At 52.1% G+C, this 21,301-nt stretch overlaps 1 protein-coding gene across 5 annotated transcripts in view; it reads left to right on the forward strand.

Moving 5' to 3' along the window:
• Nucleotides 1–21,001, forward strand: part of FRAS1 (Fraser extracellular matrix complex subunit 1) — a 167,765-nt gene extending 146,764 nt beyond the window's left edge. For 2 of the 5 annotated variants that reach the window (XM_054202557.1, XM_054202558.1), the window contains 23 exons: nt 397–547; nt 1,069–1,228; nt 1,714–1,876; nt 2,545–2,791; nt 3,982–4,326; nt 4,516–4,676; nt 5,064–5,211; nt 6,115–6,320; nt 6,799–6,955; nt 7,878–8,078; nt 9,423–9,610; nt 9,800–10,075; nt 11,082–11,314; nt 11,695–11,855; nt 12,633–12,847; nt 14,258–14,408; nt 15,382–15,489; nt 15,658–15,817; nt 16,571–16,687; nt 17,337–17,503; nt 17,821–18,026; nt 19,227–19,373; nt 20,336–21,001. In XM_054202557.1, the coding sequence (XP_054058532.1) occupies nt 397–547; nt 1,069–1,228; nt 1,714–1,876; nt 2,545–2,791; nt 3,982–4,326; nt 4,516–4,676; nt 5,064–5,211; nt 6,115–6,320; nt 6,799–6,955; nt 7,878–8,078; nt 9,423–9,610; nt 9,800–10,075; nt 11,082–11,314; nt 11,695–11,855; nt 12,633–12,847; nt 14,258–14,408; nt 15,382–15,489; nt 15,658–15,817; nt 16,571–16,687; nt 17,337–17,503; nt 17,821–18,026; nt 19,227–19,373; nt 20,336–20,911 (4,644 nt within the window). In that variant the 3' untranslated portion in view covers nt 20,912–21,001. The other 3 variants (XR_008466567.1, XM_054202559.1, XM_054202560.1) reach the window with 3 other exon arrangements.
• The last annotated feature ends 300 nt before the right edge of the window (nt 21,002–21,301 follow it).

Consider the following 21,301-nt stretch of genomic DNA (forward strand, 5'->3'; position numbering starts at 1 on the left):
GTTCAGCTCGAGGCGGTTTGCAAATGTTTTGGGCAAAGCCAGGCCTCACCTGAGCATCAGCACAGTTCACGGAGCAGCGGTTTCCGGGTGAAACCCAAATATTTGTCGTAGCTTTTAGCCCCAGATCGATAGGGCTGGGCAGCTTGTTCTGGATTTGCTTTTCTTTGAGCCACAATGTCTCTTTTCTTTTTTTTTTTTTTTTATTAAACAAAGCAGATGTGAGGCAGAATGTGAACCCTTCCTGTGCTGTGTGCTCTGTGCTTTTACATCCCCTAGCTTTTCCCTCGTGGAGCACTGTTTGACAGAGGGATGGTTGGGCTTTTTGGATGAACGGTCAATCAGGCTTGCACTGCTGGATCTCCAGAGTTTTACTCCCTTGGTTTGGCTTTAATCCAGGCAACCAATCTAATCACTAAGAAGGAATTACTGGCGACGGACCCTGACACAGATGACAAACAGCTGATCTATGAGATAACAACTGGTCCCAGAAACGGTTACGTGGAGAACAAGCTGAAACCGGGGACAACTGTGACCACCTTTACGCAGGGTATGGAAGTTGGGCTGTGTATTGTTGCTTTTTCCCTTCAGCCGCTTCAGTTTGTCAAAACAGCTTGTGTGTGGGGAAGAAGAAAAGGTGGGAGGGGAGAAGACAAGGGGGAGATCTCAGAGGTGTGTCAAAAATAAGAATTGAACTTAGCTCTCGATTGCAGAAATCCTGTAATTTCGTAGAGATGCCAGCCCGTGTCCCGTAGCACACCCAGGTTCTCCAGACTTGTTAGAGCTGGAGATTTGACTCGGGACAGTAAAGAGGAGTTGTAGGTACTGTATGTGGATCTAATCATCACAAGGTCTGGTCGATGTTTAGACTATCGAGGGAATGTCTTGTCACAGCTTGTAGGCTGGCTTCCACCACAGGTAAGACCAAGGAAGTTAGAAAAGCTGCTGCAGCATAAAGGGTGTGCGGAGAACCCGATCCCTGCGGCCATGCAGATGCATGTCTCGGCACCGCTCATCTTTAAAACTGCGTTGAAGTCCTGGGTTGGCTCATCGGATGTCTCCTCCCTGCAGAGGACGTGAACCAAGGCCTCATTCGGTACGTGATGCACGAGGAGAAGGTTCAGGAGACCGTGGACAGCTTTCAGTTCCTAGTGAAGGACAGCAAACCCAATGTGGTCAGCGGCAACATCTTCCACGTCCAGTGGTCTCTCCTCAGCTTTACGTACACCAGGTAAATGGCATGGGCTTTACAGCACTCTTCTGACGGTTGGGCTCTTACCTGGAGCGGGGCAGGTTGAGCTCTGTCATATGTCATTGGACCTACAGCATGGAAATGAAATTCTGGGGCAGTTACCATCATTTCTGCCTGTATTTCGCTGGCGCCCCATCAGGACGGAGGTCGCAGTGCTGTGCACTGTAGCACCACACGTGGCATTCCTGTTGAATTAACGCTGTTGATTTTGGGGAGAGGGCAACAGCAGCCAGCGTGGAAGTGGGAACTCATGTGCGCGTCAGCAAGAAGAAGACCCAGCTGGGTTAAACCGGGGAGTAGGGTTGCGGAATAGCTGCCATCTGCCCAAGACCCTGCTTATTAGCGTCCCTTGGATTTTGCATGGAGGCCACAGTCAGCCTGAGTCTGTGGTGCTCTGCATCAGCGTGAAGACATAGGGTTTGCTCCCCAGCCTGTTATTTGTATCTGCTTGATAACATTTCCAGCTACAACGTCAGAGAGAGCGCAGGCTCTGTGAGCGTCACCGTGAGGCGGATTGGTAACCTCAACCAGTACGCGATTGTCTTGTGCCGCACTGAGCAGGGAACGGCCACCTCCAGCTCCGGTTCGCAGCCAGGAGAGCAGGACTACGTGGAGTACGCAGGGCAGGTAGGTTGGGGACACCAGGAGAGGGAAGGTCTGACTATAGAATCATAGAATTGTCATGGTTGGAAAGGACCTTTCAGAGGTCCAACCATCAACCCAACAGTGCCAAAAACCACTAAACCATGTCCCTAAGCACCACGTCTACCCGTCTTTTAAATACCTCCAGGGACGGTGATTCAACCACTTCCCTGGGCAGCCTGTTCCAATATTTGATAACCCATTCTGTGAAGAAATTTTTCCTAATAGCCACCCTAAACCGTGCAGGCCATCAAGCCTGGATGAAAGAACTGATAAATACACAAAGGAGATGATTTCCTTTCTAAAAATTAGTGGTTTCTTTGCTTTCAGAAGAGGTTTCACCAGTTTTCTTGTGTTGGCAGACACACTTTGCAGCAGTGTTCTGACAGACCGCAAGTGTCCCAGGCTGCCCTGAGCAGGAATGTCATTCCTCATCATGCAAAGGGCTAAAACCATGACTGAAATTAGGGGGCAGGGGGCTGTGCACTGCCTTTGCTGCTGCCTTTGACCTCCCCCAGCCATTTACCCTTGGTGAAGGTCTGTGTCTGATGCCACCCGTGCCCAGGGTATGTGACTCAGGCCAGGGTAAGGCAGGAGGGACAGAAAGTTTCAGAGCCCAGTCCGAAGAGAGCAGGCCACTCGCTGCCTTCCAGGTGCAGTTTGAGGAGCGGGAGGACACCAAGGCCTGCACCATCGTCATTAACGATGACAACGTCTTTGAGAGCACGGAGAGCTTCGCCGTGGAGCTCAGCATGCCAGCCTATGCTCTGCTGGGGAACGTCACCCGGGCCACGGTCACCATCATGGACGCAGAGGACGAGCCCACCCTGCAGTTCGACAGGAAGACGTACCACGTCAGCGAGAGCGATGGCTTTTTCTCTGCTCCTGTTGAAAGGAAAGGTGGGTTGAGCCAGGCAGAATGACTTTCATAGAATCATAGAATGGGTTGGGTGGGAAGGGACCTTAAAGCCCATCCAGTCCTACCCCGCTGCCCTGGGCAGGGACACCTCCCACCAGCCCAGGTTGCTCCAAGCCCCGTCCGACCTGGCCTTGAACCCCTCCAGGGATGGGGCAGCCACAGCTTCTCTGGGCAGCCTGGGCCAGGGGCTCACCACCCTCACAGTGAAAAATTTCTTAATATCTAATTCCTGTGCTCCCTGGTGCTCTGTGGCACGGGAGGGAGGGAAAGCAGCTCCGCAGGCACTGCTGTGGGTGAGACGTGCGGAGTCTGAACCCACTCGGCAGAGAGAGCAGATGGGGAGCCCTGGAGACTGTGGCCAACAGTAAACTGGGGACAGAGAGAACTGAAGCCCCTGCGGACAGACTGTGAACTATGTGGGGCTGCCTAGAGCTTGGATTTTAATTCTGTGCTTTATTCTGCAGTCTTTTATCGCATGACGAGGATTACTGCAAAGCTGCCGAGGAGTCTTTGCACTATATACCTTTGCCGGGCTCAGGCAAACGACTGCTTCCTGCGGCAGGCAAATAACAGTGACCCCCAAAACAAGTGGTGTTCCTTGGGATTTGTTTATGATTTTGGGGTGATTCTTTGATTTTTTGGAAGTAGCTTTGTGGCGCAACTGAAATGACAAGCCACCACAACAGGGCAGATGTTTGGGGTTTTTTTATCTTTCCCAGCTCTGCTGTAAGATTCACCAACGCAGTTAAAGCTCCTGACTTTTGGATTCATTTCTCCTCCCAGCATGAGCAGGAGCAAACCCTTGTATTTACTTGCAGCTTCTCTATCATCTGGATACTGTGTTTTCTGTGGACCCTAACACTGTCCTGTATGTTCTTTAAGAGGCAAGTGCCACCCGTTTCCTGATCACAGTAACCAAGAGCGCAGATTTGGAGGGTGCCTTCCTGGAAGTCAGACCTAAGCCAGCTTTTATGCAAGTTTAGGAGCAGGGATGGTGTTCTTTTTCACTCCTCTCCCTCTTTTCTGAATGCTGCTTTATTATTTAAGTGAGTGGTGTCCCCACCAAATAGAGTAAGAATATTTCCATAGCTTTATGGAATTAAAATATATCCGTAGCTTTATGGAGTTAAAATATTTCCATAGCCTTGAGTTTTTTTCTGTTGTGTCTCAGGGGATACCAGCAGCACTGTGTCTGCCGTCTGCTACACTGTCCCCAAATCAGCCAAGGGAAGCAGCCTTTATATGCTGGAATCCGGCTCCGACTTCAAGTCCCGGGGGATGGCGGATGACAGCCGCATAGTTTTTGGTCCGGGTGTCACCGTGACGACGTGTGACGTTACGCTGATCGATGACAGTGAATACGAAGAAGAAGAGGAGTTTGAGATCGTCTTGGCCGATGCCTCAGATAACGCACGCATTGGCAGCCGGGCTTCAGCCAGCGTCTTCATCGGTGGTCCCAACGATGCCTCTACAGTGTTCCTGGGGAATGCTACTTTTACCGTCAGTGAGGCCGCAGGTGAGGAGGAACAGGGGGCTGTTTCTTCCCTCTGCCCCTGTGGGGAAGGCTGGGGGTTGTTCTCCGCAATAGCCTGGGTGCGGGAGCGGTGGTGAAGGGAGAAGGGCATGCTGAAGGGAGAGGAGCGGTTTTGTGGTGCGTGGCTGCTTTCTCATCTTGGTTCTCTTTGACATGCAACTGGTGATGCAGGGAACATAGAGATTCCAGTCCTCCGGCAGGGACCTGATCTCTCAACCCCCGTCTCGGTGTGGTGTGCCACTCGGACGTCAGACCCTCCGTCTGCCAGCCCGGGAATCGATTATGTCCCCAGCTCCAGAAAAATAGAGTTCAGGCCGGGCAAGACAGAAGAGGTGAGAGGCCACTGTGACTCCTGATGAGTCTGCTCTGTCTGGTGACACTTCTCTCCTGTTTATGTGTGTGCTCCGTGTTTGCCATGTGCCGGTTTTGAAAATCGTCTCGGGGCCACTTGAGAATTGTTAATGAATCTGCCAGGCACAGACCCACACCTGATCAGCACTTCAGCCGGAAAAGATTCGGTCAGGCCACCTCTCCCAGGATAAAGATGGCTGCCTGTTCTCTGAAGTGATGTGCCGGATTTATCTAGAACGTCGTTTCCGTTGATTAATGAGTTCAGAAAAGGCCTGACGTAATGACTTTACATTGGACACCCAACTGTGAGTGCCGGGAAGGGTGAAAACCTTGCGTCTCTAAAAGCAAGACTTCTGCTTTCCTTCTAGTCCTGCACTCTGACAATCCTGGACGATGCGCAGTACCCGGTGATAGAAGGGCTGGAGACATTCGTTGTTTATCTCAGCTCACCCCATGGAGCCGAGCTGACAAAGCCATTCCAAGCGGTCGTGGCCATTAATGACATCTTCCAAGATGGTGAGTTACCCGTGGCAGCTGTATCTGGTCAATCCTGGCCTCTTCCTTAACACTTCCACGCAGCAGGGGGCTAGTGCGAGTTAGGTTGTTTCTCGGCTGGATTTAGCCTGTTTTCCTGGGATCCTCCCGTTCCATTTGTCTGCCCTTTCTTTCCATGCCTCACTGGCCGCTAGAGCTTGGAGTTTTCAGAAGTGCAGAATGAATTTTCCCGTAGCGTTCCCGCACTTTCAGCCACGCTTTGCCTCCTCTGCTCAGAGCTCAGTCCTTGTTTCATGCTTTCTGGGAGCTAAAGTCCCCCTTACTACGTGAGAAAGTCTCACTGCACGTTTACTTTCTCCTGTGTTTTAACGTCTCCCGCGTTTGCTTGCCTAAGGAAAGCACACACTGTATAATCGAACTCTGTAGTAGTCTCTAATCGTTTCTGCCTTTGTATCTTTTGTTGAGGTCTGCCCTCTTTGCTGCGAGCCGTTTGTTCCGTGTCTGTCCCCAGACAGCAGGATAATGCTTTGAGACACAGCATCCATTGCAGGACTGAGTCCTGGTGTAATCCCTTCCTGACATGCCTGGCAAACACAGCGTCCCCGTATGGCCAACCCTGTCTTGTTCTCCAGCGCATTGCAACGGCACCAAAACGATAGGGAAGGAACAAGTCTCGTCAGCTCTTGAAGTTAGGTGCCTGAGAGGTGACAAGGAGAGACGCCTTCTTTCTGAAGCGCTGCAGGGTCTCGATCTTGTGCTCTATAGAGGGTTGATGGCAGTAATGGTCGCTTGTTTGTTTGAAACCAAATCCTGCGTTGAGGCACAGTGAAGCCATTTATTCTCCCAGGGGGTTTGTGTCTCGATTAGCTCCTGTCTCTCTGTGGAGCTTCAACGCTGCTTGACTCTTTTTATTACCTCCTGCAGTACCAAGCATGCAGTTCACCAGGGATACGTACACAGTGAAGGAGAAGGAGGGTACTCTGCACATCCCCATCTTCCGCACCGGGGACCTGAGCTACGAGTCCTCTGTCAGGTGCTACACCCAGAGCCAGACAGCAGAGGTCACGGAGGACTTCGCGGAGAGGAGAAATGCGGAGGAGTCTCGCATCACTTTCTTGAAAGGGGAGAAGGTGAGCTGAACCTGGCTTCTAGGGAGAACGAAGAGCCATTGATGAGAGAGGTTCAGATGTCCTCCTCGACTCTGTGTTGTCAGAGGGAGCTGACAGAGGCTGTCCAAACTGGTCTCATAGATGCTTAAAGTCACAAATTCTTCTGGTCCTGGAAATATGCAAGTTGTTGAAGGGGTTGTTTGTTTCATGATAAAGCTGGTTAAAACATGAAATGCGAATCCTCTGTGTCAGCAGGACTCGGGATTGTTGTGGCAGAGGGCTGTCGGTTTGTGGAAGTAGATGTTTTCGCTGCTGTGCCTCGTCATGTAACACTGTGGTTCATCCACACTGAAGTAGCAGTCTTAAAAATAGAAGTGTTTCTTCCAGGATTGACAGTTCTCGGACATTAAACCCTAGATAGCGAAGTACAGTGAGGCCTTGAAGTGGCTTCATCAGATTTATGAATGTTTGCCGTTCTCTCCGGCTTACTTGGCTTCAGGTGAAGAACTGCAGTGTTTATATCAGTGACGATTCTGCCTTTGAACCAGAAGAACAGTTCCAGGTCTATCTTGGTAGCCCGCTTGGAAACCATTGGAGTGGAGCTAGGATTGGGAAGATGGACGTGGCAACCGTAACTGTCACCAATGACGAAGATGGTAAGGGAGGACACTCGGCAAGGATGTAGGATGCAGTTCCAAGGTAGTCAGCACAGTCTCATCAACAGTTTGCGGTTTAATTTAGTACATGTAAAATGCCTTTGGTGACACAGTCACAGCTCTGTGTGCAGGTCACTGATGTGATGGCTTTGTGCACTCCACTGGTTTTAAGGGAAGGATTGAATAACGGTGGCTCGAACCCACCATTTGTCCCATTTCCCATCCCCCTGCAGTGGCACTGGCAGTTGCTGTGCTGGGAGACGAGGCCTTCCCTCCACAGCGTGACAGCCTGGAGAGATCTGTGGGGAACGCCGGGTCCCTCCGATGTGACTGACAGTGGGGGCTGTAGCACCATCGTGTGGCCTGGATTTTGTGTAACCATAGAATAGTTTGGGTTGGAAGGGACCGTTAAAGTCCACCTAGTCCAACCCCCCTGCCATGAGCTGGGACATCTTCAACTAGATCAGGTTGCTCAGAGCCCCGTCCAGCTCCCTATTCCCAACCTGGCCTGGAGCGTTTACAGGGATGGGGCACTGACCACCTCTCTGGGCAACCTGGGCCAGTGTCTCACCACCCTCAGTGTAACACATGTCTTACTTCTATCTAGTCTACATCTTCCCTCGTTCAGTTTAAAACCCTTGACCCTTGTCCTGTCACCACAGGCAGGGGACGGGAGAATCATTTGCCATCCTCCGTAGCCAATACGTGCGCTGAGTTTTGCCCAACCCTTACCCTGATTTGCATCCAACCCTTAGAGCTGCAGTTTGGGCCCCTGCTTTGAGGAGCCCCTTGCTCTGAAGGTGTGTAGATAGTGTCTAAAAGGAGCTGAGCTTAGCTCTGCCCGGTTGCTGAATGCCCTTTACGTGTAAAGAGTCACCTGCTGTGCAAACCTGAGGCTTTTCCTTCACTGCTGTTTCTTTAGCACCCACCATTGAGTTTGAAGAAGCTGCGTATCAAGTACGGGAGCCGCCTGGCCCGGAGGGTGTCGCTGTTATAAATGTCAAGGTGGTCCGGAGAGGGGATCAGAACAGGACCTCGAAAGTCCGCTGTAGCACCCGCGATGGCTCAGCTCAGGCCGGAGTGGATTACTATCCCAAGAGTCGAATGCTCAAATTCAGCCCAGGTAAAGGGTCCTTGGAGGGAAGGTGGCATCACCAGTGTCATTTTGTGTATATCGGAAAGGAGCATTGAAGGGAAATACTTGCGAGATTTGGAAAAAGCCACTTTTTGCACGGGGTTTACAAGACAACACAGGTCTAACTGCTCCCAGGGAAGTGATCTGCATTAGCCGTAAGAAGGCATAATACACCCTGAGATGTGGGGGTTTAGATTCGATTTGGGGTTGGATCTTGGGGTCATCGTGGTCTTTGCGGGAGGAAACACCTATCCAGCATTTCAGTGGCGTGCAAGACTTCTCCCCTTTCCTTGCGTGAGACCTGTCCTTTCCCCTCTCCCCTTCTGGTTGCCTTCTTGGTTCAAACACGCTGGGCTTCTGAGCACCAGCCCTCTCCGCTCGGTGAAGCAAAGTGCCAAGCTGCTGCCCAAGCCGGGGAACAATGAAAAGGCGGAGGGAATGAAAGCCCGGCGGTGGTGAGCTCTTTACCGAGCAGACCATAAATGCCTAAGGGGACAGAAAGATGGTTGAGACTTTCCGCTCACTGGAACTGATGTCGCTTGAAAAAATGGGAAGGCCGTCCCACATCTTGCCGTATTTTCTCTTGTGTACAACATTTCATCCCTTCACAGTGCCCCACGGGATGGGAAGGATCTGGGGTTTGGTTTGTTTGTGGGGTTTTTTTCTGGTTTTTTTGGTAATGTATTTTAAATAGAGCACTTACTGTGTGGTCTTTTTTTAAAGTGTGACTCTTCTGGGCTGCAGCCTTGCGCTCTGCTGTGGCTGTAATTTTTTACCGCAAAAAGACTGAACTGTTAAATGAAGGGTGATCAGAACACGGGAAGAAGAGCTAGAATCGGGCAGGCGAGACTAAAGTGCTCTTCAGAAGACGTAAGGCTCAGCAGAGATCTTTCAGGATCCAGTGCAACAGCTCAGACCACATTGCTGGAGCGAGAAGCCCTCACCAAGCAGTTCTGCATACTGGCGTGAGAGAGAGCAGGGCTGCCCACAGCAGGGGTGGGGGACGTACTTCGAATCGTAGGTTTTTACTACAGACAGCTAATACAAGACGGGCATTATTAATCCTCGGGTGGCATCTGCTAGTAAATCTTATCGCCCCATCAGTTGGATCAGTTGTCATAGCTGGAGTTGTATGTATAGAGTAGACTCCTGTGCAGGCAGGGCTAAATTATTAGTAGAAATGAGCGGAAATAAAATCTATAATGCGTATTTTATCATAATGATTCAGTGGTCATAGCCTAGCCCCGCTGTGCGTTTTTTTCGTGGGGACTTTAGAGCAATATCTGATGATGAATCGAGTTCTCTCTGTTTCTCTTGCATTTCCTCTCACAGGTGTGAACCACATCATGTTTAAGGTGGAGATCATGTCCAATGAAGACCGGGAGTGGCATGAATCCTTTTCTCTGGTGCTGGGTCCAGATGATCCAGTGGAAGCTGTTCTTGGAGACACCAGCACCGCAACAGTGACTATTTTGGATCAGGAGGCAGCAGGGAGCCTGATTCTGCCAGCTCCTCCCGTGGTAAGTTGCCCATTGCAATGGATGTGATTTAGAACCCCTCCAAGTACAGACTGAAAAAACCCCAGTGGGGTTTCCGAAATAAAATTAAGAGCTGCGATGATGTAGCAGGCTTGGAGTGTGTGGGAAGGATTGCCTTTTCTGTCCCTCCCCTCGGCACCAGGCGAATGCTGCCGTCTTGCGTCCGGACAGGTCGTCACCCTGGCTGATTACGACCGGGTGGAAGAAGTCACCAAGGACGGTGCTAAGAAATCCCCTTCCCCAGGCTATCCCCTCATCTGTGTCACTCCTTGTGACCCTCACTTCCCCAAGTACACGGTCATGAAGGAACGCTGCAGCGAGGCTGGGATCAACCAGTCTTCCATACAGTTCAGCTGGGAAGTAGCAACCCCCACGGACGGGAACGGAGCCAGGTCGCCTTTTGAAACCATCACCGACAACACACCGTTCACTAGCGTCAACCATAAGGTACGTGGCCAGGTGAAGCCGCAAGAGCGCGTGGCGTCAGAGGCTCAGTCTGTGTGCTGTGTGGTCACTCACATGTGAAACGTGGTTGCCTTCCTGCAGCTGAAAAGTCACGCGCCTGAAAAAGTGGCTGCGCCCAAATAAGAGCTCAGCGCCCCGATGGGACCTGTGTTAGCAGGGTTTGGCTGGGGGGATTGTCCGCTTTCCTTCCGTCCCGCTCGAGTTGCGGGAAGGGCATAGCTCAAGTTACGAACCGCTCTTCCTTCAGGCACTCGGTTTGCTGCACTGCTCCGTGTGTGGCCCAAGACTTCTCTGTCCCTGGACTGCTCACGTCCTGCCCCACAAACAGAATTACTGTTTTCCCCTGGGGGCTTTTCCCAGGCGCTCCCGACTGTGATGTCTCAGCTCTTCTCAGGCATCCAGGTGTGTTTCTAGACCGTGCCAACTCGTGCGTGAGCCTGAGACATTTTTAGTGGGTAGCGCACACTTCAGTTACGCAGAGTTGAAAACGTAAAATCTCCTCGGGTTTGGGAACTGGCATGAGACATCTGGGTGCTTCCTTGGGGATTATTGTTTTTCTTTTGGCTTCAGAAAACGTAGCGCTGTTCTTCACTGAGCCTGCTAAAAGCACCACTTCTGTTGACGTGGGAAGCAGCAGTGAACGTTCAGACGCTTCAGGAAATCCCTGGTGGCAGGAGACAGATGGAGCCTGGCAGATCATAACAGCTCAGGCTCCCTCTTCCCCTCCCTTCAGCATGTGGGCAGAGTTTGGAAGCTGCAAAGCACCCGCTATACTCGAGTATCTACTACAGCGTAGGTAACGAGAAGCCGACCACATCTGCGTGTCCAAGCGTTGGTTGGCACAGACACGCTCCTGGTTTGCGTCTGCCTGTGCCTTGGCTCCGTGCGGCCTCAAAAACAGCAGGACAAAGTGATTTTGTACACGGCCGGAGGTTGCGGTGGTGGCGTCTGACCCACCTGCGTGTTTCTCCCTCCTCGTTCCCTGCAGGTGCTGGACAGCATTTACTTCAGCCGGCGGTTCCACGTGCGCTGTGTGGCCAAGGCTGTGGACAAGGCTGGCCACGTGGGCACCCCCCTGAGAAGCAACGTGGTTACCATAGGCACAGACAGTGCCATTTGTCACACTCCTGTGGTCGCAGGGACAGCCCGAGGTTTCCAGGCACAGTCGTTCATCGCCACCCTGAAGTACTTGGATGTCAAGCACAAGGAGCATCCCAACAGGTAGGAGCCTGGAGGAGGGGAGAGCGCAGTCCGTCAGCGGGGTTACAGAGCTGGCTTGGGCCAGGGGGAGAACGTGTGTCTGAAACCACGTCCCCCCACGCGCTGCGCCCTCTTGAGCAGCGTAGGGTGCTCAGGGTAGTGCTCCCGCTCTCTTCCTCGCACCCTGCTCTGCTGAGGGGGTGCCCTTTCCCTCAGGCGATTGGAGCTGGTGGGACAGCTCAAGGAGCGGGTGTGGAGATGGGAAAATCCAGCTAAAACTAAATATCAGGCTGCCACCAGCGGGCTCAGCCCGTCTGTGCTGGGGGGTGAGGGGGAATGGTGAGGCTCCCGTGCCCGCCAGGGCTGCTTTTTCCTGCTCTCTCATCCCCTGTTTGTTCCAGAATCCACATCTCGGTGCAGATCCCCCATCAGGATGGTATGCTGCCCCTCATCTCCACCCTGCCGCTGCACAATCTGCATTTCCTGCTCTCCGAGTCTATCTACAGGCACCAGCACGTCTGCTCAAACCTGGTCACCATCAGGGACCTCAGAGGCATCTCAGGTAATCTTTAAAGCCAGCCTTTGCTTTCTGAACTTGGGGGCGGGGAGAAGCCAGTAAAGAAATGCAGAGAAAGAAGGTTTTGTCTTCCTCTGGGCTCTCTTGCCGTTATGTAAATAATTATTAATCATCCTGTGCTACCAGCAGCGAACAGAGTTGCCCAACAAAGTTGTCTTGAGACTGTTTAAAAGATAACGGGGTTAAGCGGCGTTGCTCTGTTTGAGGAGGTCGTAGGTTCACACCATGCCGGTGTTTTTCTGCTCTTCAAATCTGTCTTGCGATATCCCTGCGGTTAGAGAAGGATCCGCAGGAAGCAGATCACCGTGTCTGTGTCACCGAGGTCTCCCGCCTGGCAACAAGAAGCAGCAAAAGCAAATTCACTGCTGAAGGAAATGCCAGAGCCAAAGAAAAAAAGCAGTTTGTGTCTCTGTCGCTCAGGGCAACGTGGTCCGCGCTTGTCCCATGGTGGGCAGGGGGCGGTTGTGCTTCATTCTCTTCATTTCATACTCAAGCTGTTCTGCGTTTCTTAAAGTTTGACTTACGCCTTTCGTTAGTAGGTTCGTAAGTTTGGTTTTGAGGATTCTTACCCCATTCCTATAACGTTTTCCCCTGTGTATATCCGGTTTGACTTCTAGGATAATGAAGGGAGAGGAGCCCATTAAGTTCTTAACGTAATAAAAGTCACTGACGTGATTTGAGAGTGAAAATGGGACCTCAGTACTTGGCTTCAAGCTCTTTAAAATCTGGAGCGCTCAGTGTCCTGATGTCTCTTAATCCCAGAGGCAGGGTTTCTGGATGAAGTGACCTACGACAGCATCGTTCTCGGTCCCGGCTATGACCGCCCTTACCAGTTCGACCCCACCGTGAGAGAGGCCAAGACAATCCAGCTCTATAAACACCTCAACCTGAAGAGCTGCATTTGGACTTTCGATGCTTATTACGACATGACTGAACTAATCGATGTCTGCGGAGGCTCTGTCACCGCTGACTTCCAGGTGAGAGGCCGTGTTTAAAAACTCTTCCACGTAATCCATGATCTTTCTCAGTCCTTGGGCAAAGGTCCACTTCGTGTTCCTGTCCATTTGCTGCCTCGTACAACGGGAGCATGGCTTTTTCCCTCTTTTACCTAGAAAAGAACGGTGCTTTGTGAAATGCACTTGATGAATTTATTTTCGTCGGGTAACATCAATTTTATTCTCTTAATCCTCAAAGCACCGGTAAAACATTTATTTTAAATACAAGGATGTATTAGAAACACAAAACATTCTCGGCTGTGCTCAGTTCTTTTACAATTTTGGCTGTATTCTTAGCCAACGGGAATGAGAAAAGAACAGAGCAGAGGCACATCAGTTCGTACTCCGCAGCGGAGCGAGGTCGTGGGAATTTTTAAGTAATTTCTTCTTTAACTGACTGGCAGACCAAAAGCCAGAAAATGTGAATCTATAAAATAACAGCTTTCGCTACTAGACGCGTCTCACTGCCCTCTCACGGGTGGATTACACATGCACATCCCGCTTGAGTGAATATTTCATCTGCGTTACGTTCTTGTATTAAATTCCCCGTCAGAATGTTAGGGCCAACGTCATCTCTTTTAATTCCTGCCAGTTTGGAATACATGGTTAACTTTCCTTTTATAGCTCCAATTATTTGCACAGATCCAGAGAAGCTGCGTAAACGGAACAACTGCAGAATTTAGTACGTGGAGACTGGCACCAACCAGTCTGGAATGTCTCCCGGAGCTCCCTCGGGGCCTTGGGGAGTACAGCTGCGCTCTGCAGATAATAAATGGCGTACATCGAGCCGGAGAGCTGTGGTATTTCAAATCCTCTTAGGGCCAGTCCTGAACAAGCAGAATTGCTTATTTTTAATTCACGGAATTGGAAACTGGGAGGAGGGGGGGAGGGTTTGAGGCGAAGTTGTGACCACAGCTCCTTTTGTACCATGGCACCGGTGTGTTTCAGCACCTACCCTTATTTAAAATGCAGGTTTGTCTCAAGTACCTACAGTTCAAGCTAAGGAAAGTTCAGACAATCGTCTCTGAGTTAATTGTAGTGTATAAGGAGCGCTCTGCGCTTGCATACTTCTTTCCCCGCAGTCCATTATTATTTTTCAAATGGCAGGCCGGCATTAACTTTTTTGCAAATCGGCTAATTGTTTGCCAATAACGCTCAGTCTTTATGGAGCAATGACATTCTGTAGCTTTAGAAATACTTCGTCCCCACGTTATCCTCCCTGTGTTTAGGGCGTCCACGGTCCAGAACTAAAAAAAGCGTCTTTTGTTGCAGGTTCTCTGGCTTTTTTTCCCCGTTTGCAGAGCAGAACGCGAATGCCATGGGTGCTGCGAGTCTGGGCCGGTGTCTCTCCTTTGGAAGGCGCATAACCACCTTTTTGGGGTTTATTGACAGGTACGGGACTCCGCTCAGTCCTTCTTAACAGTCCACGTCCCACTTTATGTGTCCTATATTTACGTGACAGCGCCGAGAGGTTGGGCATCTCTTGAGCATCACACAGAGATGGAGTTCTCCTTTTTCTACGACACTGTTCTCTGGAGGACGGGTAGGTCCGAGGCATTTGAATTGTTTTGTTCTGGGGGTTGGTTTTTTTTCCTTTCTCTTAGTTTCTGCGCTGCCAGCGCAGTCCTGAGCATGGGGTAGCACTCACTGGAGTGAAGAGCGCGCAGGCTGAGTCCGGGTACGCCTGCATTTGTGTAAGCTTGGCGAGGGGGCTGTTGTTTCCCCCCGAGGTGTCACTGGGACCCAGAAAGTGCTGCAGGAAAAGAGCTGTCTCTTCATCAGGGTCTCCACAACCAGGCAGAGGTTGCTCCCCACGGGATATTCGGAGTGACTTCTGCGACGCTTTTCAGTGATTCTCATGCGGGAGCTGCAGTCACCAGTTCTTCAGCCTCCTGGCTCTCACGGATGGACTTTTTTCCGTAGTATCCCTAAATCATTCCTATCCTCTGCTGGCGGTTGCATCCAAGACCTTACATCCATCCGTCTGTGTGTGGTTTATCCTGTGCCTCCGAGTCTTCTATTTCCAGCTTGTTAATTTTCCTTTCCCACGATACCTGGAGCCTGTGTGTGCTGTGAACCCGAGCCTGTGGCCCTGAGCAGAATTGCGGCTCAAAGGGCTGCGAGGAACAGACGGTGCCTCACCTTGGAGTGCCTTCTGCCGGCGGTGACGCCAAGTGTTGTAGAGGAGGGACGCGCAGAGCTTTGTTCATGGCGGGCCACTCAGGAATTAAGGCCAGGAGTACCCAGAAATAATGATCTACAAGTTATTATGTTAAATAAGTTACATTCCCAGGCTAATCGTAGCGGGAAACCCAGTGTATTTCCTTCCTTTATGCTTAAGTGAGACTTAGGCGGCAGATGTGGGTAATGGAAGAAGTGTGTAGCTGATTCACTGGAGCATGATCCCAATTAAACCGTGGCTTTTTGGAGCGCTCTCAAATGCTTCTGGAGCCCACCTGAGGCCTGACTGCGCTGCGTGGCCTCCCCGCTGACTCTGTTCTTGCTGCTCTCCACAGGGATTCAGACGGACAGCGTTCTCTCAGCCCGGCTGCAGATAATCAGGATCTACATCCGCGAGGACGGCCGGCTGGTTATCGAGTTCAAGACGCAGGCCAAGTTCAGAGGTGAGAGCATTAGCCCTGATAAAGAAAGAAATCAAGGTACAAATACAGATCCGCTCTGAAAACAGGTAGCGGAACAAGCCCCTCTTGCCGTGAGGAGTCCCTCTGGGCTGAGGTGTGCAGCATGGAGCGTACTCTGCCTTATCTGTCACCTCCTTGTCCTCGCCCCAGGGCTTTTCGTAATGGAGCACCACAGCCTGCCAGACGTCAAGTCTTTTTTAATGACCCCAGACCACCTGGGAGGGATCGAATTTGACCTGCAGCTGCTGTGGAGCGCTCAGACTTTCGACTCTCCCTACCAGCTCTGGAGAGCAACCAGCTCCTATAACAGGTGAGGACGGCGGGTTCAGCCACCTTCGGCAGCTTCCCACAGCGCAGTGTTCTTCTTAACCATGAACGTGCGCGTAGGCGAGAGCAGCAGCGGAGCAGTTTCGGATCCCGGCCGGAGAGAGCAATCCCTGTCGCCCTTTCGGCAGCCACAGCGATAGCGCGGAGCGGCCGGGAGCCAGCCTTGCTCGAGGCCTCAGAGCTGGGAGCACGCAGGGCGCCGCTCTCGGGGCTGAAACGCTCCTCTACTGCTTGTATAAGTAGAGGGGAAAATCAGTTCATCTCCTTGTAAATGCATTTTTCTAGCAATTAAGGCAGCGCGTAGGTAGATACCAGAGGTGACAGTGTATTCAAGGCCGTTCTGCAGTCTGCGAGTTAACAGCAGGGTTTCTTGGCCATGACTGAATTAATCGGTAGCACTGTGCTTGGTGGAGGTGGGTGTGTTACGATTTAGTAATATTCGGTTCACTTTTTTAAAAAAAAACCCTTTTCATTATTGGTTCTGTGTGTGACTGCTTATTCTTACAGTCTGTGCTCCTTGCACAGAGGGGCGAACGAAACACCCCAGGTCACATTTGTCCCTCCTGCGACTGCTGGAGGAGATGGACATCTCTGGGGCGAGGGAGAGGTCCTGCTCTGAACTTTGTCTTGCCTGCTTACGCCACTTGCAAAATGGTGGATGTTAGACAAACACCTCAGCTGGGCGAACAGCTGGGAGTCTCCTTCGGTGACCGCAGCGTCTCCTGTCTGTTCCCAGGAAGGACTACTCTGGAGAGTACACCATCTTCTTAATCCCCTGCACTGTGCAGCCCACGCAGCCCTGGGCAGAGCCCGGAGACAAGCCCCTGCCCTGCACGGCTCACGCTCCCGAGCGGTAAGGAATCCCTGTCGTCACGGCAGCGGCACGGTTTCAGCCCGTGCGGGTTGTTGGCGTGGTCCCAGCAGAGGTGGGACACACTACAACGGCAGCAGGAAGGGGAAAGGGGAGGGGAGGAACCTCCCCTTGGGCTCAGGAGTCCCCCTGTCACCGAGACCGTCCCCCTCGGGGTCTGTTACGCCTGAGCGCAAGGCAGGCGTCTGTGCTTTCTCTTGAAAAATAAAACTTCCTTAAAAAGAGTTGCCTTCCCCTGTGTGCCTGCCTTTCCTCTGTCACACCTAGCGAGACTGTGGACACCCCGAACAGGGGCTGCCCTGGGCTGTCCTACGTCTCGGCGAGGGGTTTTCAGCCCCGGGGGCTGCAGAAGCCCGCGGGGCCTCGGGTCGTCCCCAGACAGAAAGAAAATCAAACCTGTTCTGTCCCCGGACAGAAAGAAAGTCGTCGATCAACCTGTTGGCTTCAGCTGGTCCCGCAGCATTCCCGGAAAACTGGGGCAACGAGTCCTCTTGGGCTGGATACCAGCTTAGACTAGAGTAGGCTAGAAATAGTGAAGCAGGAGGGAAGAAAGGGGTGAAGCACGCTGCAGGTAGCTTCGCACTCGTCCAAACTAAACCTCTCCTTTCTCCTTTCGTTGTCCCGATTTTAGATTTTTGATCCCGATCGCCTTCCAGCAGACGAACCGCCCGGTTCCTGTCGTCTACTCCCTGAACACGGAGTTTCAGCTCTGTAACAACGAGAAGGTCTTTCTGATGGACCCCACCAAGTCCGAAATGTCTCTGGCAGAAATGGATTACAAAGGGGCTTTCTCAAAGGGTAGGATTTGTTTTCTTTTTCTTTTCCTGTTCTGCTTGTACCTCGTGTTTCTCTGTCTTCACAGCTTCCGTTCCTCTGAAAGAAGGGTAAAACCCGCATTTGGCTTTGCCTCTTTTACAGCAAAAAATGGCATTTGGAGCGTGTTACAGGCCTGTAACGGCAGGACAAGACAAGAATGTGCCCTGGCACGGTATTTTGTCACCTGCACGCACAAATCAAAGCCCTTCAAAACCCAGCGCCGTGGGTAGTTTGGCACCAGCAATGGTTCTCTCCTGTTGGAGAATTTAACCTGACCGTTTTCCTCCCGACCTCCGCAGGGCAAATCCTGTACGGCCGCGTCCTCTGGAACCCCGAACAAAACCTAAACGCCGCTTACAAACTGCAGTTGGAAAAAGTCTATCTGTGCACGGGCAAGGACGGCTACGTGCCTTTCTTTGACCCGACGGGCACCGTCTATAACGAGGGGCCCCAGTATGGCTGTATTCAACCCAACAAGCACCTGAAACACCGATTTCTCCTCTTGGTAAGTTTTTTGCGGTGCGCAAAACCGCGATGTGGAATATCGTGTGTGATCACACCCGGAGAAGCCTGGTCTCAGCCTCTTGCTGACCCAACGGACCTGGGGTCAACATGGCCTCCCTGCTTGTGGGGGGAGGCATTGCCCACGTTGATACTTAGCTACTGTTAGCTATTTCAGTCCCGTGTTCTCGCTCGCCCGACTGTCCCAGGCGATGCAGCGCGGTTGGTTTTCTCTTTGAGAACCCCAGGCACCCCCAAAACCGCCCCCCCAGCGTCCTGCAGAGTCGTCTCCCACCCTCCCAGCCGCCTGCGCCTTTGTGCAGCCACCGAAAACCAGAGGCAGAATGAAGCGTGGTGCCCGCGCTAAACCCGACGGTTTCGCCTCCTCGTCTGAACGCTTCCCTCGTCCGTGAGGGGTCTCAAATACTTGCAAAACCGCCCTCTGCTTCTGCTCTCTTGGCGTTGTCTTTTTTCCTGACTACGAACAGATTCTGACTGCAAAGGGCTGAGCGGAGAAATGCGGTGGAGCTTTTGAAATACTGGGCAGAGAGGTGCAAACCGTGAAGGACAAGATCAGCTTTTCCTCGGTCTTTATCCATGAGTGTTTCTTAGTCTAACAAAAAAAAAAAAAAAAAAAAAGAAACCACAAATTAGGAAGAAAAAGAAGTGAGGTACCAAACTCTTAAAGTTTCCCGTGATCTCTGCAACCCCGTGGCTTGCAGTTGACACACTGGCGTCGTATAAAGGGAGATTTATTTACCAGTGACACAGAAATTCTTGTATAAACCTAGAATAAGCTCCCGGTGTGCGTTCAGCTCCTTTTACATGCTTTGTAATTAACATTTGCCAGCGTCCTCGCTGGCAGCCCCGCTCACCAGACAAGGGTAACGTTGATGGTTTGAGTTTGGATCAAACTCGCTGCTCAAATTCTTCTCCTCGTCTTCGCCTCTGCAAAGCTCATGTTGACAGAATCGGTGCTAAAACAGTGTGAAGTGCCTACAAATCGTATCGGTCATCAGTATTTCCCGCGCAGTAAGCTACGCGTTCAGGGAAGTGTCCGTACCCACGTGTAGCAGCGGGGACCGGGCATTTGGGTTCCGTTTCTGCAGCGGTAGGTGGGTGTTATTCAGTGACCTGGCTTCTGGCATCCCTTCGGCAAGACGACGGCGTGCGCTCCTCTTCATCACGCCTCTCTGATTTCCAGGACCGAAACCAACCAGAAGTGACGGATAAGTATTTCCACGACGTGCCTTTCGATGCCCACTTCGCTTCCGAGCTGTCCGAGTTTCACTCGGTAAGCAGCATGCCCGGCGTCGACGGATTTACTCTCAAGGTGGATGCTCTCTACAAGGTAGGTGCCAAGGGGTACGGGTAGCCCGAAACTCCCTTCTCTGCCCAGGATGTGCCGAATCCTTTGTGAATTGTAGGCTCTGGGCCTGACGCTGCTTAGAGAAACCAAATTCATGCTAAGGTGGGTCTTGCAGCCTTCTGCAGCTTAACGGTAACCCTCAGCTGACTTCTCTGATGGTGTGGTGGGACGTGATGTCTCCACACAACAGCACTTGTTTGGCTTGTGTTGGCCCTCCCCAGAGAGGCCCTCCTTGTAACTCGGTGACCTCTGTCTGCTGAAGGGGCTTAGAATCATAGAATTGCCGAGGTTGGAAGGCACCTTTCAGCTCATCGAGTCCAACCATCAGCCTGACTCTGCCAAAAACCACCACTAACCCGTGTCCCTCAGCCCCACGTCTACCCATCTTCTAAATACCCGCGGCGATGGTGACTCCACCGCTTCCCTGGGCAGCCTCTTCCAACGCGTAATAACCCTTTTCAGTGTAAAAATGTTTCCTAATATCCATCTAAACCTCCCCGGGCGCAACTTGAGGACGTTTCCTCTTAAGGCATCTTGGCATTGCTGAGATTGTACCATAAATTAACAGCGGAGCCCGTTAAGAAGCAAACTCCGGCACAGAAAATGGAGATGAGGAATTTATTCTGGTGATTAAGATGATTTTTTTTTTCTTTTCCAAAGCACCCGGGAAAGCAGCTCTTTCAAAACATATCATTAATGTTCCTGAATTAATTATTGCCGTTGCCAAAGATGGAGAGCAAGACTGAGCACCTCACTCGGTGATAAATATTATTGCGGGTGCTCACAAAACCGCTGCGCTGCTTTTGTTGCTGTTTGCATGAGGAACGGGACACAAAAAAAAGCCCCAAAAAAACGCAACCAGCTTTTCCTTTCATTAAGAAAAAGGCTTGATTTAAAAGCCGTGGTTAAAATTCCCTTGCGCACCTCTCTTCCCGTTCTTAAAGGTGGAAGCCGGCCACCAGTGGTACCTTCAGGTCATCTACGTGATCGGGCCGGAGAGCATGGCGGGGCCTCGCGTCCAGCGATCCCTTGCCCGCCGCTGGCGCCGGGACCTGGCGGACGGCGCCGGGAGGCTGACGCTGGACGACTCCTTGGTCTACGACAACGAAGGCGACCAGACGAAGAACGGCACCAACATGAAGTCGCTGGTCTTGGAGCGGGAGGAAGCCGCCGTGGCAGCCTCCTTGTCCCAAGCCGGGGCTTCCCTGGGAAGCGCCTTCGCCGCCCTGGCCCTGCTGCTGCTGGTCCTGTCGGGAATTTGCCTCCTCAGCCGCAGGTGTCGGAAGCTGCGGAGGAAGCGGGAGGCTGCCGGAGCCCCCCCGGAGGAGCACCCCCTCAACACCAAGGTGGAGCTGCCCAGGGGCGCGGGGAGGGCCCTGGACAGCCGGTACTGCACCGTCCGGAACGTTAATATCCTGCGGGAAACGGGGGGTGCCTGCGAGGGGAAGGGCAGGAAGGTGAAGCAGGTGAACTTGGAAGTCAAAGTCCACAGCAATTTGCACGACGGAACGGAAGTTTAATGGGAGCGCGTGCATGCGCGCCCGCTTTGGTTTGGAAAAAAAGCTTTTTTTTTTTTTTATAAATTGTAAAAAAAAAAAAAAAAAAAATCCCAAAAAAGAAAAGCTAAGAAAAGTTTATGCTGGTATTTTTTATGCCGCGTCGCTCACCTCGGCGCTGCCGGGGCCGGGCGATGGCCGAGCTCTCCATCCGTGCCTCCAGCCGGCTCCGGCTCTGCCGCTTCCCGGGGTGTCTGGGGGCAGCGTGGGGACACCCTTGTCCCCCCCCGGCGAGGAGGGGGAGAGCCACGGGGACCCTCCGGTCGCGGGGCGGGGGGACGGTTCCCCCCCTCGCCGGGGGATAAAGCGAGAAAAGCCACGCTCCAAACGGGGCAAAATCATGCGGAAAACCAA

This window comes from Rissa tridactyla, chromosome 5 (assembly GCF_028500815.1).
Source record: "Rissa tridactyla isolate bRisTri1 chromosome 5, bRisTri1.patW.cur.20221130, whole genome shotgun sequence".
Taxonomy (NCBI): domain Eukaryota; kingdom Metazoa; phylum Chordata; class Aves; order Charadriiformes; family Laridae; genus Rissa; species Rissa tridactyla.